Source organism: Dendropsophus ebraccatus, chromosome 14, assembly GCF_027789765.1.
Source record: "Dendropsophus ebraccatus isolate aDenEbr1 chromosome 14, aDenEbr1.pat, whole genome shotgun sequence".
In the NCBI taxonomy this organism is placed as follows: domain Eukaryota; kingdom Metazoa; phylum Chordata; class Amphibia; order Anura; family Hylidae; genus Dendropsophus; species Dendropsophus ebraccatus.
The window spans coordinates 6,898,818-6,918,662 of NC_091467.1; the positions used below are offsets into that span (position 1 = coordinate 6,898,818).

A 19,845-nucleotide genomic window follows, 5' to 3' on the forward strand; every position below is an offset into this window, starting at 1 on the left:
CAGTTGTATCACTGGGGGATAACTATATACCTACCTGGGGTATCACTGGGGATAACTATATACCTACCAGGGGTATCACTGGGGATAACTATATACCTACCATGGACATCACTGGGGATAACTATATACCTACCAGGGGTATCACTGGGGATAACTATATACCTACCATGGACATCACTGGGGATAACTATATACCTACCAGGGACATCACTGGGGGATAACTATATACCTACCAGGGGTATCACTGGGGATAACTATATACCTACCAGGGGTATCACTGGGGATAACTATATACCTACCGGGGTATCACTGGGGATAACTATATACCTACCAGGGGTATCACTGGGGATAACTATATACCTACCAGGGACATCACCGGGGGATAACTATATACCTACCAGGGACATTACTGGGGATAACTATATACCTACCGGGGTATCACTGGGGATAATTATATACCTACCAGGGGTATCACTGGGGATAACTATATACCTACCAGGGACATCACCGGGGGATAACTATATACCTACCAGGGGTATCACTGGGGATAACTATATACCTACCAGAGGTATCACTATACTAGTAGGGGCATTAGGGGGTGCAATACTTTGCCCTTCTCGGGGTGCTGCCGGCCCACACTTCACCCATACCACACAGAGTAATACTGAGAGCAGCGGCCATGTAGTGTCCGACCCGCGAATGATTTTATAAATGTCCAGACGGCCGTTGTCAGGAGAAAGATTCCCAGCCCTGACCTAGATCCATCATGTCCTATAAATCTGTCAGGTTATTCGGGGTGCCCCCTCTAAGACAGGGGTCTCCTGCCGCACCTTACCCATAGTCCCCGGCTCATATAACTGTGGCCCCAACTGCCACAACAAAACATCCCGTCTCACGGCCATAACTACAGTTACTACGGAAGCTGGGAGGGACCATCCCAATATTTAAAGAGGACACCATCCTACAATTATAAGGGGATGCTTATATCTCTATGGCCGTCACTCAGCTGTCCCGTAACCTGTCCTGGGCCTGACCACTCTGTATATTAGTGACTAGTGGTAACCCCTGTGGCGGCCATCACTAGGACTGACAGGAGGAGAGATCCGTGACCAGCACTCCGCTGCAGCAGGAGACGGGACGGCGGCCATATTGATTATTAGACGTCTTTCTCAGGAATAGAAGCATAGGAAAAAAGTGTGAGGGTGAGGAGTCGGGGACCCCCAGAGCGGAGGAGATTATCACGGCCGTCTGCTCACAGCTCTGGGGCCGCTCCGAGGAGATTTAGCTTATTCTGGAATCGACGAAGGAAAAGGGGATTATTTCCTGGACATGTGAGAGAGGAAGGAGATGACGGGGGAGGGGAAATCCTGGACAACGCGGCCGTCACTTACCACATCCTCCTGACAATGCGACCAAACAAAGACACAATGACAATGGGGTACAGGATAACAACATGCTGATAATGGGGTACAGGATGGTGACACGCTGATAATGGGGTACAGGATGGTGACACGCTGACAATGGGGTACAGGATGGTGACACACTGATAATGGGGTACAGGATGGTGACACGCTGACAATGGGGTACAGGATAGTGACACGCTGATAATGGGGTACAGGATGGTGACACGCTGATAATGGGGTACAGGATAGTGACACGCTGATAATGGGGTACAGGATAGTGACACACTGATAATGGGGTACAGGATAGTGACACACTGATAATGGGGTACAGGATAACAACATGCTGATAATGGGGTACAGGATAGTGACACGCTGATAATGGGGTACAGGATAGTGACACGCTGATAATGGGGTACAGGATAACAACACGCTGACAATGGGGTACAGGATAACAACACGCTGACAATGGGGTACAGGATGGTGACACGCTGACAATGGGGTACAGGATAACAACACGCTGACAATGGGGTACAGGATGGTGACACGCTGATAATGGGGTACAGGATGGTGACACACTGATAATGGGGTACAGGATAGTGACACACTGATAATGGGGTACAGGATAGTGACACGCTGACAATGGGGTACAGGATAGTGACACACTGATAATGGGGTACAGGATAGTGACACGCTGACAATGGGGTACAGGATGGTGACACGCTGATAATGGGGTACAGGATAGTGACATGCTGATAATGGGGTACAGGATAACAGCACGCTGACAATGGGGTACAGGATAGTGACACACTGATAATGGGGTACAGGATAGTGACACGCTGATAATGGGGTACAGGATAGTGACACGCTGACAATGGGGTACAGGATAGTGACACGCTGATAATGGGGTACAGGATGGTGACACGCTGATAATGGGGTACAGGATAGTGACACGCTGATAATGGGGTACAGGATAGTGACACGCTGATAATGGGGTACAGGATAACAGCACGCTGACAATGGGGTACAGGATAGTGACACACTGAATGGGGTACAGGATAGTGACACGCTGATAATGGGGTACAGGATAGTGACACGCTGATAATGGGGTACAGGATAACAGCACGCTGACAATGGGGTACAGGATAGTGACACACTGATAATGGGGTACAGGATAGTGACACGCTGACAATGGGGTACAGGATAGTGACACGCTGATAATGGGGTACAGGATGGTGACACGCTGACAATGGGGTACAGGATAGTGACACGCTGACAATAATGTACAGGATAGTGACACGCTGACAATGGGGTACAGGATAGTGATACGCTGATAATGGGGTACAGGATAGTGACAAGCAAGTATAAGTAGTGTACAGCACTGAGTATGACCCCTTCCCTCTGTATACGGTATGTGTAGTGTACAGCACTGAGTATGACCCCTTCCCTCTGTATACGGTATGTGTAGTGTACAGCACTGAGTATGACCCCTTCCCTCTGTATACAGTATGTGTAGTGTACAGTACTGAGTATGACCCCTTCCCTCTGTATACAGTATGTGTAGTGTACAGCACTGAGTATGACCCCTTCCCTCTGTATACAGTATGTGTAGTGTACAGCACCTAGTATGACCCCTTCCCTCTGTATACAGTATGTGTAGTGTACAGCACTGAGTATGACCCCTTCCCTCTGTATACAGTATGTGTAGTGTACAGCACTGAGTATGACCCCTTCCCTCTGTATACAGTATGTGTAGTGTACAGCACTGAGTATGACCCCTTCCCTCTGTATACGGTATGTGTAGTGTACAGCACTGAGTATGACCCCTTCCCTCTGTATACAGTATGTGTAGTGTACAGCACTTCCCCCACTTCCTTCTCTCACAGAACCTCACTTCATCTTACACGGATTAGGCGGAATTATCCCCCCTCCCCCCACTGACCTAAAACTGACAGCTCCGCCACATCGGGTCCAAACACAGAGACCAGAGTGACGTCACCTTATATACTGATAGAGAGTGCACCGCCATACTGCACCGCCACACTGCACCGCCACACTGCCCCCCGCATCACTACTCCCATCTACTGCCCCCGCATCACTACCCCCATCTACTGCCCCCGCATCACTACTCCCATCTACTGCCCCCCGCATCACTACTCCCATCTACTGCCCCGCATCACTACTCCCATCTACTGCCCCCCGCATCACTACTCCCATCTACTGCCCCCCGCATCACTACTCCCATCTACTGCCCCCCGCATCACTACTCCCATCTACTGCCCCGCATCACTACTCCCATCTACTGCCCCCGCATCACTACTCCCATCTACTGCCCCGCATCACTACTCCCATCTACTGCCCCGCCATCACTACTCCCATCTACTGCCCCCCGCATCACTACTCCCATCTACTGCCCCGCATCACTACTCCCATCTACTGCCCCGCATCACTACTCCCATCTACTGCCCCGCATCACTACTCCCATCTTCTGCCCCCGCGCATCACTACCGCCATCTACTGCACCGCCATCACTACCCCCATCTACTGCCCCCGCGCATCACTACCCCCATCTACTGCCCCCGCGCATCACTACCCCCATCTACTGCCCCCCGCATCACTACCCCCATCTACTGCCCCCCGCATCACTACCCCCATCTACTGCCCCCGCATCACTACTCCCATCTACTGCCCCCCGCATCACTACCCCCATCTACTGCCCCCGCATCACTACTCCCATCTACTGCCCCCCGCATCACTACCCCCATCTACTGCCCCCCCATCACTACTCCCATCTACTGCCCCCCGCATCACTACCCCCATCTACTGCCCCCGCATCACTACTCCCATCTACTGCCCCCCGCATCACTACTCCCATCTACTGCCCCCCGCATCACTACTCCCATCTACTGCCCCCGCATCACTACCCCCATCTACTGCCCCCGCATCACTACCGCCATCTACTGCCCCCCGCATCACTACTCCCATCTACTGCCCCCCGCATCACTACTCCCATCTACTGCCCCCGCATCACTACCCCCATCTACTGCCCCCCGCATCACTACCCCCATCTACTGCCCCCGCATCACTACCCCCATCTACTGCCCCCGCATCACTACTCCCATCTACTGCCCCCCGCATCACTACCCCCATCTACTGCTTCCCGCATCACTACTCCCATCTACTGCCCCCGCATCACTACTCCCATCTACTGCCCCCCGTATCACTACTCCCATCTACTGCCCCGCCATCACTACTCCCATCTACTGCCCCCCGCATCACTACTCCCATCTACTGCCCCGCCATCACTACCCCCATCTACTGCCCCCCGCATCACTACTCCCATCTACTGCCCCCCGCATCACTACCCCCATCTACTGCCCCCCGCATCACTACTCCCATCTACTGCCCCCGATCACTACTCCCATCTACTGCCCCCGATCACTACTCCCATCTACTGCCCCCGATCACTACCCCCATCTACTGCCCCCCGCATCACTACTCCCATCTACTGCCCCCGATCACTACCCCCATCTACTGCCCCCCGCATCACTACCCCCATCTACTGCCCCCGATCACTACTCCCATCTACTGCCCCCCGCATCACTACCCCCATCTACTGCCCCCCCCCGCATCACTACTCCCATCTACTGCCCCCTGCATCACTACCCCCATCTACTGCCCCCCGCATCACTACCCCCATCTACTGCCCCCCCCATCACTACTCCCATCTACTGCCCCCAGCATCACTACTCCCATCTACTGCCCCCCGCATCACTACTCCCATCTACTGCCCCCCACATCACTACTCCCATCTACTGCCCCCCGCATCACTACCCCCATCTACTGCCCCCATCACTAACCCCCATCTACTGCCCCCTGCATCACTACCCCCATCTACTGCCCCCCCCCGCATCACTACCCCCATCTACTGCCCCCGCATCACTACTCCCATCTACTGCCCCCCGCATCACTACTCCCATCTACTGCCCCGCCATCACTACTCCCATCTACTGCTCCCCGCATCACTACTCCCATCTACTGCTCCCCGCACCACTACCCCCATCTACTGCCCCCCGCATCACTACTCCCATCTACTGCCCCCGATCACTACTCCCATCTACTGCCCCCGATCACTACCCCATCTACTGCCCCCCGCATCACTACCCCCATCTACTGCCCCCCGCATCACTACCCCCATCTACTGCCCCCGATCACTACTCCCATCTACTGCCCCCTGCATCACTACCCCCATCTACCCCCCCCCCCCCGCATCACTACTCCCATCTACTGCCCCCCGCATCACTACTCCCATCTACTGCCCCCCCCTGCATCACTACCCCCATCTACTGCCCCCGCGCATCACTACCCCCCATCTACTGCCCCCCGCATCACTACTCCCATCTACTGCCCCCCCCCCCGCATCACTACCCCCATCTACTGCCCCCTGCATCACTACCCCCATCTACTGCCCCCCGCATCACTACCCCCATCTACTGCCCGCTGCATCACTACCCCCATCTACTGCCCCCCGCATCACTACTCCCATCTACTGGCCCCCGCATCACTACTCCCATCTACTGCCCCCCGCATCACTACTCCCATCTACTGGCCCCCGCATCACTACTCCCATCTACTGCCCCCCGCATCACTACCCCCATCTACTGCCCCCCGCATCACTACCCCCATCTACTGCCCCCCACATCACTACCCCCGCATCACTACTCCCATCTACTGCCCCCCGCCTAACTACTCCCATCTACTGCCCCCGCAACACTACCCCCATCTACTGCCCCCCCATCACTACCCCATCTACTGCCCCCCCATCACTAACCCCATCTACTGCCCCCCGCATCACTACTCCCATCTACTGCCCCCGATCACTACCCCCATCTACTGCCCCCCGCAACACTACTCCCATCTACTGCCCCCCGCATCAGTACCCCCATCTACTGCCCCCGATCACTACCCCATCTACTGCCCCCCGCATCACTACCCCCTGCATCACTAACCCTATCTACTGCCCCCCATCACTAACCCTTTCTACTGCCCCCCGCATCACTACTCCCATCTACTGCCCCCCGCAACACTAACCCCATCTACTGCCCCCCCGCATCACTATCCCCATCTACTGTCCCCCGCATCACTACCCCCATCTACTGCCCCCCCCCCGCATCACTACCCCCATCTACTGCCCCCCCCCCCCGCATCACTATCCCATCTACTGTCCCCCACATCACTACCGCTATCTACGACCCCCCCCATCACTACTCCCATCTACTGCCCCCCCCATCACTACCCCCCATCTACTGCCCCCGCGCATCACTACCCCCATCTACTGCCCCTCCCCGCATCACTACCCCCATCTACCGACACACAAGCAGCGCTCTCTTCCTCTCCCTGCACACAAGCAGCGCTCCCTTCCTCTCTCGGCACACAAGCAGCGCTCTCTTCCTCTCTCGGCACACAAGCAGCGCTCTCTTCCTCCCTCGGCACACAAGCAGCGCTCCCTTCCTCTCTCGGCACACAAGCAGCGCTCTCTTCCTCTCCCGGCACACAAGCAGCGCTCTCTTCCTCCCTCGGCACACAAGCAGCGCTCCCTTCCTCTCCCGGCACACAAGCAGCTCTCTCTTCCTCTCCCGGCACACAAGCAGCGCTCCCTTCCTCTCCCTGCACACAAGCAGCGTTCTCTTCCTCTCCCTGCACACAAGCAGCGCTCCCTTCCTCCCTCGGCACACAAGCAGCGCTCCCTTCCTCTCCCGGCACACAAGCAGCTCTCTCTTCCTCTCTCGGCACACAAGCAGTGCTCCCTTTCTTTCTCGGCTCACAAGCAGCGCTCCCTTTTATTTCTAGGCTCACAAGCAGTGCTCTCTTCCTCCCTCGGCACACAAGCAGCGTTCTCTTCCTCTCCCTGCACACAAGCAGCGTTCCCTTCCTCTCCCTGCACACAAGCAGCGTTCCCTTCCTCTCCCTGCACACAAGCAGCGCTCTCTTCCTCTCCCGGCACACAAGCAGGGTTCTCTTCCTCTCCCGGCACACAAGCAGCGCTCTCTTCCTCTCCCGCCACACAAGCAGCGCTCCCTTTCTCTCTCGGCACACAAGCAGCGCTCTCTTCCTCTCTCAGCACACAAGCAGCGCTCCTTTCCTCCCTCGGCACACAAGCAGCGCTCTCTTCCTCTCTCAGCACACAAGCAGCGTTCTCTTCCTCTCCCGGCACACAAGCAGCGTTCTCTTCCTCTCTCGGCACACAAGCAGCGCTCCCTTTCTTTCTCGGCTCACAAGCAGCGCTCTCTTCCTCCCTCGGCACACAAGCAGCGTTCTCTTCCTCTCCCTGCACACAAGCAGCGTTCTCTTCCTCTCCCTGCACACAAGCAGCATTCCCTTCCTCTCCCTGCACACAAGCAGCGCTCCTTTCCTCTCTTGGCACACAAGCAGCGCTCCCTTCCTCCCTCGGCACACAAGCAGCGGTTCCTTACCCTCCCGGCACACAAGCAGCACTCCCTTTCTCCCTCGGCACACAAGCAGCGCTCTCTTCCTCTCCCGGCACACAAGCAGCGCTCTCTTCCTCTCCCGGCACACAAGCAGCGCTCTCTTCCTTTCCCGGCACACAAGCAGCGCTCTCTTCATCCCTCGGCACACAAGCAGCGTTCTCTTCCTCTCCCGGCACACAAGCAGCGCTCCCTTTCTCTCCCGGCACACAAGCAGCGCTCTCTTCCTCTCTCGGCACACAAGCAGCGCTCCTTTCCTCCCTCGGCACACAAGCAGCGCTCCCTTCCTCTCCCGGCACACAAGCAGCGCTCTCTTCCTCCCTCGGCACACAAGCAGCGCTCCCTTCCTCTCCCGGCACACAAGCAGCGCTATCTTCCTCTCTCGGCACACAAGCAGCGCTCCCTTCCTCTCCCGGCACACAAGCAGCGCTCCCTTCCTCTCCCGGCACACAAGCAGCGCTCCCTTCCTCTCCCGGCACACAAGCAGCGCTCCCTTCCTCTCCCGGCACACAAGCAGCGCTCCCTTCCTCCCTCGGCACACAACCAGCGCTCCCTTTCTCTCCCGCCACACAAGCAGCGCTCCCTTCCTCTCCCTGCACACAAGCAGCGTTCTCTTCCTCTCCCTGCACACAAGCAGCGTTCTCTTCCTCTCTCGGCACACAAGCAGCGCTCCCTTTCTCTCCCTGCACACAAGCAGCGTTCTCTTCCTCTCCCTGCACACAAGCAGCGTTCTCTTCCTCTCCCTGCACACAAGCAGCGTTCTCTTCCTCTCTCGGCACACAAGCAGCGCTCCCTTCCTCTCCCTGCACACAAGCAGCGTTCTCTTCCTCTCCCTGCACACAAGCAGCGTTCTCTTCCTCTCTCGGCACACAAGCAGCGCTCCCTTTCTCTCTCGGCTCACAAGCAGCGCTCCCTTTCTCTCTCGGCTCACAAGCAGCGCTCCCTTCCTCCCTCGGCACACAAGCAGCGTTCTCTTCCTCTCCCTGCACACAAGCAGCGCTCCCTTCCTCCCTCGGCACACAAGCAGCGTTCTCTTCCTCTCCCTGCACACAAGCAGCGCTCCCTTCCTCTATCGGCACACAAGCAGCGCTCTCTTCCTCTCTCGGCACACAAGCAGCGCTCTCTTCCTCTCTCGGCACACAAGCAGCGCTCCCTTCCTCTCCCTGCACACAAGCAGCGCTCTCTTCCTCCCTTGGAACACAAGCAGCGCTCTCTTCCTCTCCCTGCACACAAGCAGCGCTCCCTTCCTCTATCGGCACACAAGCAGCGCTCTCTTCCTCTCCCTGCACACAAGCAGCGCTCCCTTCCTCTCCCTGCACACAAGCAGCGCTCCCTTCCTCTCCCTGCACACAAGCAGCGTTCTCTTCCTCTCCCTGCACACAAGCAGCGTTCTCTTCCTCTCTCGGCACACAAGCAGCGCTCCCTTTCTCTCCCTGCACACAAGCAGCGTTCTCTTCCTCTCTCGGCACACAAGCAGCGCTCCCTTTCTCTCCCTGCACACAAGCAGCGTTCTCTTCCTCTCCCTGCACACAAGCAGCGCTCCCTTCCTCCCTCGGCACACAAGCAGCGCTCCCTTCCTCTCCCGGCACACAAGCAGCGCTCCCTTTCTCTCCCTGCACACAAGCAGCGTTCTCTTCCTCTCCCTGCACACAAGAAGCGTTCTCTTCCTCTCTCGGCACACAAGCAGCGCTCCCTTTCTTTCTCGGCTCACAAGCAGCGCTCCCTTTCTCTCTCGGCTCACAAGCAGCGCTCCCTTTCTTCTTGGCACACAAGCAGCGTTCTCTTCCTCTCCCTGCACACAAGCAGCGCTCCCTTCCTCCCTCGGCACACAAGCAGCGCTCCCTTCCTCTCCCTGCACACAAGCAGCGCTCCCTTCCTCTCCCTGCACACAAGCAGCGCTCCCTTCCTCCCTCGGCACACAAGCAGCGTTCTCTTCCTCTCCCTGCACACAAGCAGTGCTCCCTTCCTCCCTCGGCACACAAGCAGCGCTCTCTTCCTCTATCGGCACACAAGCAGCGCTCCCTTCCTCTCTCGGCACACAAGCAGCGTTCTCTTCCTCCCTCGGCACACAAGCAGCGCTCTCTTCCTCTCCCTGCACACAAGCAGCACTCTCTTCCTCCCTCGGCACACAAGCAGCGCTCTCTTCCTCTCCCTGCACACAAGCAGCACTCCTTTCCTCTATCGGCACACAAGCAGCGCTCTCTTTCTCTCCCTGCACACAAGCAGCGCTCCCTTCCTCTATCGGCACACAAGCAGCGCTCTCTTTCTCTCCCTGCACACAAGCAGCGCTCCCTTCCTCTCCCTGCACACAAGCAGCGCTCTCTTTCTCTCCCTGCACACAAGCAGCGCTCCCTTCCTCTATCGGCACACAAGCAGCGCTCCCTTCCTCTCCCTGCACACAAGCAGCGCTCTCTTCCTCTCCCTGCACACAAGCAGCGCTCCCTTCCTCTATCGGCACACAAGCAGCGCTCCCTTCCTCTATCGGCACACAAGCAGCGCTCTCTTTCTCTCCCTGCACACAAGCAGCGTTCCCTTCCTCTATCGGCACACAAGCAGTGCTCCCTTCCTCTCCCTGCACACAAGCAGCGCTCTCTTTCTCTCCCTGCACACAAGCAGCGCTCCCTTCCTCTCCCTGCACACAAGCAGCGCTCCCTTCCTCTATCGGCACACAAGCAGCGCTCCCTTCCTCTCCCTGCACACAAGCAGCGCTCTCTTTCTCTCCCTGCACACAAGCAGCGTTCTCTTCCTCTCCTTGCACACAAGCAGCGCTCCCTTCCTCTCTCGGCACACAATAGCTCACACCAGCTGTAGCCACCATTTCACCAATCAGTTAAACTTGCTCAAACAGCTATAGAAACGATCTTTGACCTAAACTGGAATATATCTATTTACCTTTTACAATGCGGCTCCTCCAGATTTGACACACCCCGCCATAACCCTGACCTCCTTCCTGCAGACGCTCTGTAACCCTTACCTTCCCCATAGTGCGGCATGATACCAGGGGCCTCCATACAGTCGGGTACACTATATTCCTAGCATGCCATGGCAGTAAGTACATTGCTCACCATCCTCAGGAACCGGAACGTTCTGAGGGCTCCGCATCTTCTCCTCCTCGCTGGGGCTCCCTGCCTTATCTGCCCATGTGGGATCATTCATATCCGGCTCTTCCTCGGTCACCGAGATCTCATCCTGAAAGGACAGAGGGTTTATTAGACATGATCAGCCTTGACTTGTGGTCTGTATCATGCCTGACAACCTATTGGGCTGCTGGTAGTGACACAGTCCCCCAGTGCAGAGATGTCTGCGCTCACTGATATTGCTCAGACTTTGTCCACCTCACTATAGTGCAATAAAGTTAAAAATCCGGAAGTTAAGTTAGAGACATCCCAAAGGGCCCTGTGCACCCAGACCCAGGAGCAGCCTCCCAACACACACAACTATACGGCCTCTGTGCTGCTCCATAGGCCGGACCTGACGGACGTCATATGCTCAGAGATGTTCTGTTTGTCTCAGGAAATACTCTGCACTGCTGGGGACCCTGCTCCTTCCACTCTGCTACAATCAAAAAATACTATAGGGGGTATTTATGGGGTCAGTATATATAGGTACAGTAGAGAATATACGTGGGGACAGTATAAAGTAGAGGATATATATATAGGGTCAGTACATACAGGTAACGTAGAGGGTATATATGGGGTCAGTATATACAGGTACAGTAGAGGGTATATAGGGGGTCAGTACATACAGGTAACGTAGAGGGTATATATGGGGTCAGTATATACAGGTACAGTAGAGAGTATATATGAGGTCAGAATATATAGGTACAGTAGGGAGTATATATGAGGTCAGTATATATAGGTACAGTAGAGGATATATATGGGTCAGTATATACAGGTAACGTAGAGGGTATATATGGGGTCAGTATATGCAGGTCTAGTAGAGGGTATATATATGGGGTCAGTATATATAGTAGAGGGTATATATGCTGTCAGTATATAGTAGAGGGTATATATGGAGTCAGTATATACAGGTACAGTAGAGGGTATATATGGGGTCAGTATATACAGGTACAGTACAGGGTATATATGGGGTCAGTATATACAGGTACAGTACAGGGTATTTATGGGGTCAGTATATAGTAGAGGGTATATATGGAGTCATTATATACAGGTACAGTAGAGGGTATATTTGGGGTCAGTATATACAGGTACAATATAGGGTATATAGGGGTCAGTATATACAGGTCTAGTAGAGGGTATTTATGTAGTCAGTATATATAGCAGAGGGTATATATGGAGTCAGTATATACAGGTACAGTACAGGGTATACATGGGGTCAGTATATACAAGTACAATATAGGGTATATAGTGGTCAGTATATACAGGTCTAGTAGAGGGTATTTATGTAGTCAGTATATATAGCAGAGGGTATATATGGAGTCAGTATATACCGGTACAGTAGAGGGTATATAGGGGGTCAGTATATACAGGTACAGTAGAGGGTATATATGGGGTCAGTATATACAGGTACAGTAGAGAATATATATGGAGTCAGTATATACAGGTACAGTAGAGGGTATATATGGGGTCAGTATATACAGGTACAGTAGAGGGTATATATGGGTTCAGTATATACAGGTACAGTAGAGGGTATATATGGGGTCAGTATATACAGGTACAGTAGAGGGTATATATGGGTTCAGTATATACAGGTACAGTAGAGGGTATATAGGGGGTCAGTATATACAGGTACAGTAGAGGGTATATATGGGTTCAGTATATACAGGTACAGTAGAGGGTATATATGGGGTCAGTATATACAGGTACAGTAGAGGGTATATATGTGGTTAGTATATACAGGTACAGTAGAGGGTATATATGGGGTCAGTATATACAGGTACAGTAGAGGGTAGGGATGAGCGAACTTTTCAAAAGTTCGGTTCGGTTCGATCCAGCGAACTTTCGTGAAGTTCGGATTGGTCCGAACCGAAAACGAACCTTGCTCTAACGGCTGAATAATTGCAGCTACAATAGTGGGAGTGTGATAGGGAATAGTTTCATTTAGTTGCAGTTGATATTACAATGAAAAAAAGTGGGAAAAAAAGTGCAAAAATAATGAGAAAAAAATTAATAATAATACTAATAGGAATAATATTAATAAAATATAGTGAATAAAAGTGCCAAAATAGTGACAAAAAATATTAAAAAAAAAAGTTTACAAGGAGGATCCAGCAGCACTTGATTGCACCCAGGCCAGTATTGTTGAGAAGAGACAAGTTGAGCAGCAGGAGGAGGCAGCAGTTGATTGCTCGCCTCTCAGGCCAGTATTGTTGAGAAGAGACAAGTCGAGGAACAGGAGGAGGCAGCAGTAGATTGCTCGCCTCTCGGGCCAGTATTGTTGAGAAGAGACAAGTTGAGCAGCAGGAGGAGGCAGCAGTTGATTGATTCCAGTCCAGTATTATTGAGGAGAGGCTACTTGAGGAGGAGGCAGCAGTTGATCGATTCCAGGCTAGTATTATCGAGGAGAGGCTACTTGAGGAGGAGGAGGCAGCAGTTGATCGATTCCAGGCCAGTATTATTGAGGAGGAGGCAGCAGTTGATCGATTCAAGGCCAGTATTATCGAGGAGAGGCTACTTGAGGAGGAGGCAGCAGTTGATTGATAATGGTGCTTGGGGGCGCCACGTCCAATCAGCGACATCATCATCACCACCACTGATACTTTCCTCCAGGGGCTGGGACAGGATCTCAGGTGTGGCACTGGATGCCCCTCCCTGGCTTACAGCCAACACCTCCTCTGCAGTCTCTGCATGTTCCATCTGCTGCCTTTGGGGGACTACCTCCTCATCATCACTAAAAAGTGGTAGAGAATGCAAAGGCAGATGAAGATTTGCCAACAGTTCCCTGGCAGAAGGTGCCCCAGAGGTGAGTGGCATAGTAATAACAGGGGATGGGGTAGAGGACTCTCGCTGACCCTCCCATGTAAGGGTGGTGTCGGATGATCCAGCCGACCTCGTTTGGGAGCTTTGGGCAGTGGAAGTGGAGGATTGGGTAAGCCAATCTAGAACCGCTGGCTGTGTGGTTCTTACAGAACCACTAGGTTACTGGGGTAGCTGCACCCTGCTGCCACGCCTGTTGCCCCGGCTGCCACTTCTCCTAGCCTCACCGCCTCTTGCAGTCCCTGCCTGTGAAGTGCTGGATGTAGGACGCTTGGACATGGTTCTTTTGTTGGGGGAAATTGAAAGAAGCTACTGGCCGCAAGGCACAAACATTCAGTGACAATCTTGTGGGTTGGCGGCACCCAGCAAAGTAGCAATGTACAGGTAATCACAAAACACCTTTTTTTTATTTTTACTTTTTTGTGTTTTTTGTACTTTTTTTAAAAACTTTTTAAAGAACTTTTGTGGTTGCAGCCAGCTATACAGGGTTGACAGCACCCAGCAAAGCAGCAATGTACAGGTTAGCACAAACAAACAAACAACCTTTTTTTTTTAAACTTTTTTAGGGGTTTTTTAACAACTTTGTGGGTTGTAGCTATATGGGGTTGACAGCACCCAACAAAGCAGCAATGTACAGGGTATCACAAACAAACAACCTTTTTTTTTAGTTTTTTGGCGTTTTTTTTATGAAGTTTTTTGGTTGCAGCTATACGGGGGTTGACGGCACCCACCACAGCAGCAACAACTAGCGTCTCCTCTCAGTCACAGAACGGTAGCTGGTTCTGACTCTTCTCACTTTTCTCTGTCTTTTTTTATCTCCCTATCTCTGCCTGGATATCACAAGTTTTTTACTTCCTATCTCTGCCTATCTCTCTCCCTCTCTCTACCTCCCTGTAGCTATCTACTTGTTTGCCTATCTATCTATGTGCTTTCCCTCCCTAACTAGCACTGAGCTCCTCTCTCTCTGCAGTCTAGACACACAATGAGAAAGAGCACAGACGCTCAGGCACTTCCTGTTCCTGGAGTGACGTCACACACCTTGATATTCACATAATAACAGGATAAAAGGGATTATAGGAGTAATAATTTTAACGAACTTCGTAACAAACTTTTTGAAAGTTCGTAACAAATCTGGTTCGTAACGGTTCGGTTCGCTCATCCCTAGTAGAGGGTATATAGAGGGTCAGTATATACAGGTACAGTAGAGGGTATATATGGGGTCAGTATATACAGGTACAGTAGAGGGTATATATGGGGTCAGTATATACAGGTACAGTAGAGGGTATATATGGGGTCAGTATATACAGGTACAGTAGAGGGTATATATGGGGTCAGTATATACAGGTACAGTAGAGGGTATATATGGGGTCAGTATATACAGGTACAGAAGAGGGTATATATGGGGTCAGTATATACAGGTACAGTAGAGGGTATATATGGGGTCAGTATATACAGGTACAGTAGAGGGTATATAGAGGGTCAGTATATACAGGTACAGTAGAGGGTATATATGGGGTCAGTATATACAGGTACAGTAGTAGAGAGTATATTTGGGGTCAGTATATACAGTTACAGTAGAGGGTATATAGAGGGTCAGTATATACAGGTACAGAAGAGGGTATATATGGGGTCAGTATATACAGGTAAAGTAGAGAATATATATGGGGTCAGTATATACAGGTACAGTAGAGGGTATATATGGGGTCAGTATATACAGGTACAGTAGAGGGTATATAGGGGGTCAGTATATACAGGTACAGTAGAGGGTATATAGGGGGTCAGTATATACAAGTACAGTATAGGGTATATAGGGGGTCAGTATATACAGGTACAGTAGAGGGTATATAGGGGGTCAGTAGTAGAGGGTATATAGGGGGTCATTATATACAGGTACAGTAGAAGGTATATATGGGGTCAGTATATACAGTTACAGTAGAGGGTATAAAGGGGGTCAGTATATACAGGTACAATAGAGAGTATATAGGGGGTCAGTACATACAGGTACAGTAGAGGGTATATACGGGGTCAGTATATACAGGTACAGTAGAGGGTATATAGGGGGTCAGTATATACAGTAAACGGTATATATGGAGTCAGTATATACAGGTAGAGTAGAGGGTATATAGGGGGTCAGTATATACAGGTACAGTAGAGGGTATATAGGGGGCCAGTATATACAGGTAGAGTAGAGGGTATATATAGGGTCAGTATATACAGTAGAGGGTATATAGGGGGTCAGTATATACAGGTACAGTACAGGGTACATATAGGGTCAGTATATACAGTAGAGGGTATATAGGGGGTCAGTATATACAGGTACAGTAGAGGGTATATAGGGGGTCAGTATATACAGGTACAGTAGACAGTATATAGGGGGTCAGTATATACAGGTATAGTAGAGGGTATATAGGGGGTCAGTATATACAGGTACAGTAGAGGGTATATAGGGGGTCAGTATATACAGGTACAGTAGAGGGTATATAGGGGGTCAGTATATACAGGTACAGTAGACAGTATATAGGGGGTCAGTATATACAGGTATAGTAGAGGGTATATAGGGGGTCAGTATATACAGGTACAGTAGAGGGTATATAGGGGGTCAGTATATACAGGTACAGTAGAGGGTATATAGGGGGTCAGTATATACAGGTAGAGTAGAGGGTATATATAGGGTCAGTATATACAGTAGAGGGTATATAGGGGGTCAGTATATACAGGTACAGTACAGGGTACATATAGGGTCAGTATATACAGTAGAGGGTATAGGGGGTCAGTATATACAGGTACAGTAGACGGTATATAGGGGGTCAGTATATACAGGTATAGTAGAGGGTATATAGGGGGTCAGTATATACAGGTACAGTAGAGGGTATATAGGGGGTCAGTATATACAGGTACAGTAGAGGGTATATAGGGGGTCAGTATATACAGGTATAGTAGAGGGTATATAGGGGGTCAGTATATACAGGTACAGTAGAGGGTATATAGGGGGTCAGTATATACAGTAGAGGGTATATAGGGGTCAGTATATACAGGTACAGTCGAGGGTATATATAGGGTCAGTATATACAGTAGAGGGTATATATGGGGTCAGTATATACAGGTACAGTAGAGGGTATATAGGGGGCCAGTATATACAGGTACAGTAGAGGGTATATATAGGGTCAGTATATACAGTAGAGGGTATATAGGGGGTCAGTATATAGTAGAGGGTATATAGGGGGTCAGTTTATACAGTAGAGGGTATAAAGGGGGTCAGTATACAGTAGAGGGTATATAGGGGGTCAGTATATACAGTAGAGGGTATATAAGGGGTCAGTATACAGTAGAGGGTATATAGGGGGGCAGTATATACAGTAGAGGGTATATATAGGGTCAGTATATACAGTAGAGGGTATATAGGGGTCAGTATATACAGTAGAGGGTATATAGGGGGTCAGTATATACTGTAGAGGGTATATAGGGGGTCAGTATATACAGTAGAGGGTATATAGGGGGTCAGTATATACAGTAGAGGGTATATATGGGGTCAGTATATACAGTAGAAGGTATATAGGGGGTCAGTATACAGTAGAGGGTATATAGGGGGTCAGTATACAGTAGAGGGTATATAGGGGGTCAGTATATACAGGTACAGTAGAGGGTATATAGGGGTCAGTATATACAGGAACAGTAGAGGGTATATAGGGGGTCAGTATACAGTAGAGGGTATATAGGGGGTCAGTATATACAGTAGAGGGTATATATGGGGTCAGTATATACAGGTACAGTAGAGGGTATATAGGGGGTCAGTATACAGTAGAGGGTATATAGGGGGTCAGTATACAGTAGAGGGTATATAGGGGGTCAGTATACAGTAGAGGGTATATAGGGGGTCAGTATTTAGTAGAGGGTATATAGGGGGTCAGTATATAGTAGAGGGTATATAGGGGGTCAGTATTTAGTAGAGGGTATATAGGGGGTCAGTATATAGTAGAGGGTATATATGGGGTCAGTATATACAGGTACAGTAGAGGGTATATAGGGGGTCAGTATATACAGGTACAGTAGAGGGTATATAGGGGGTCAGTTTATACAGGTACAGTAGAGGGTATATAGGGGTCAGTATATACAGGTACAGTAGAGGGTATATAGGGGGTCAGTATATACAGGTACAGTAGAGGGTATATAGGGGGTCAGTATATAGTAGAGGGTATATAGGGGGTCAGTATATAGTAGAGGGTATATAGGGGGTCAGTATATACAGGTACAGTAGAGGGTATATAGGGGGTCAGTATATACAGGTACAGTAGAGGGTATATAGGGGGTCAGTATATAGTAGAGGGTATATAGGGGGTCAGTATATACAGTAGAGGGTATATAGGGGGTCAGTATATAGTAGAGGGTATATAGGGGGTCAGTATATACAGTAGAGGGTATATAGGGGGTCAGTATATAGTAGAGGGTATATAGGGGGTCAGTATATACAGGTACAGTAGAGGGTATATAGGGGGTCAGTATACAGTAGAGGGTATATAGGGGGTCAGTATACAGTAGAGGGTATATAGGGGGTCAGTATATAGTAGAGGGTATATAGGGGGTCAGTATACAGTAGAGGGTATATAGGGGGTCAGTATATACAGGTACAGTAGAGGGTATATAGGGGGTCAGTATATACAGGTACAGTAGAGGGTATATAGGGGGTCAGTATATAGTAGAGGGTATATAGGGGGTCAGTATATAGTAGAGGGTATATAGGGGGTCAGTATATACAGTAGAGGGTATATGGGGGTCAGTATACAGTAGAGGGTATATAGGGGGTCAGTATACAGTAGAGGGTATATAGGGGGTCAGTATACAGTAGAGGACACATACATAAGGACGGGTGGAGGGTATATACAGTAGAGGGTATATAGGGGGTCAGTATATAGTAGAGGGTATATAGGGGGTCAGTATATAGTAGAGGGTATATAGGGGGTCAGTATACAGTAGAGGGTATATAGGGGGTCAGTATATAGTAGAGGGTATATAGGGGGTCAGTATACAGTAGAGGGTATATAGGGGGTCAGTATATAGAAGAGGGTATATAGGGGGTCAGTATATAGTAGAGGGTATATAGGGGGTCAGTATATACAGTAGAGGGTATATGGGGGTCAGTATACAGTAGAGGGTATATAGGGGGTCAGTATACAGTAGAGGGTATATAGGGGGTCAGTATACAGTAGAGGGTATATAGGGGGTCAGTATATAGTAGAGGGTATATAGGGGGTCAGTATACAGTAGAGGGTATATAGGGGGTCAGTATACAGTAGAGGGTATATAGGGGGTCAGTATACAGTAGAGGGTATATAGGGGGTCAGTATACAGTAGAGGGTATATAGGGGGTCAGTATATAGTAGAGGGTATATAGGGGGTCAGTATACAGTAGAGGGTATATAGGGGGTCAGTATACAGTAGAGGGTATATAGGGGGTCAGTATACAGTAGAGGGTATATAGGGGGTCAGTATACAGTAGAGGGTATATAGGAGGTCAGTATACAGTAGAGGGTATATAGGGGGTCAGTATATACAGGTACAAATGAGGGTATATAGGGGGTCAGTATATAGTAGAGGGTATATAGGGGGTCAGTATACAGTAGAGGGTATATAGGGGGTCAGTATACAGTAGAGGGTATATAGGGGGTCAGTATATAGTAGAGGGTATATAGGGGGTCAGTATACAGTAGAGGGTATATAGGGGGTCAGTATACAGTAGAGGGTATATAGGGGGTCAGTATACAGTAGAGGGTATATAGGGGGTCAGTATATACAGTAGAGGGTATATAGGGGGTCAGTATATAGTAGAGGGTATATAGGGGGTCAGTATACAGTAGAGGGTATATAGGGGGTCAGTATACAGTAGAGGGTATATAGGGGGTCAGTATACAGTAGAGGGTATATAGGGGGTCAGTATATAGTAGAGGGTATATAGGGGGTCAGTATATAGTAGAGGGTATATAGGGGGTCAGTATATAGTAGAGGGTATATAGGGGGTCAGTATATAGT

General features: G+C 50.6%; 1 protein-coding gene across 6 annotated transcripts in view; it reads right to left on the reverse strand.

Moving 5' to 3' along the window:
* Positions 1-19,845, reverse strand: part of NOL4L (nucleolar protein 4 like) — a 52,712-nt gene that overhangs the window by 19,156 nt on the left and 13,711 nt on the right. For 4 of the 6 annotated variants that reach the window (XM_069954057.1, XM_069954054.1, XM_069954053.1 and 1 more), the window contains exon 2: positions 10,951-11,074. In XM_069954057.1, the coding sequence (XP_069810158.1) occupies positions 10,951-11,041 (91 nt within the window). In that variant the 5' untranslated portion in view covers positions 11,042-11,074. Of the gene's footprint in view, positions 1-755; positions 825-10,950; positions 11,196-19,845 lie in introns of those variants that run through there. The other 2 variants (XM_069954056.1, XM_069954058.1) reach the window with 2 other exon arrangements.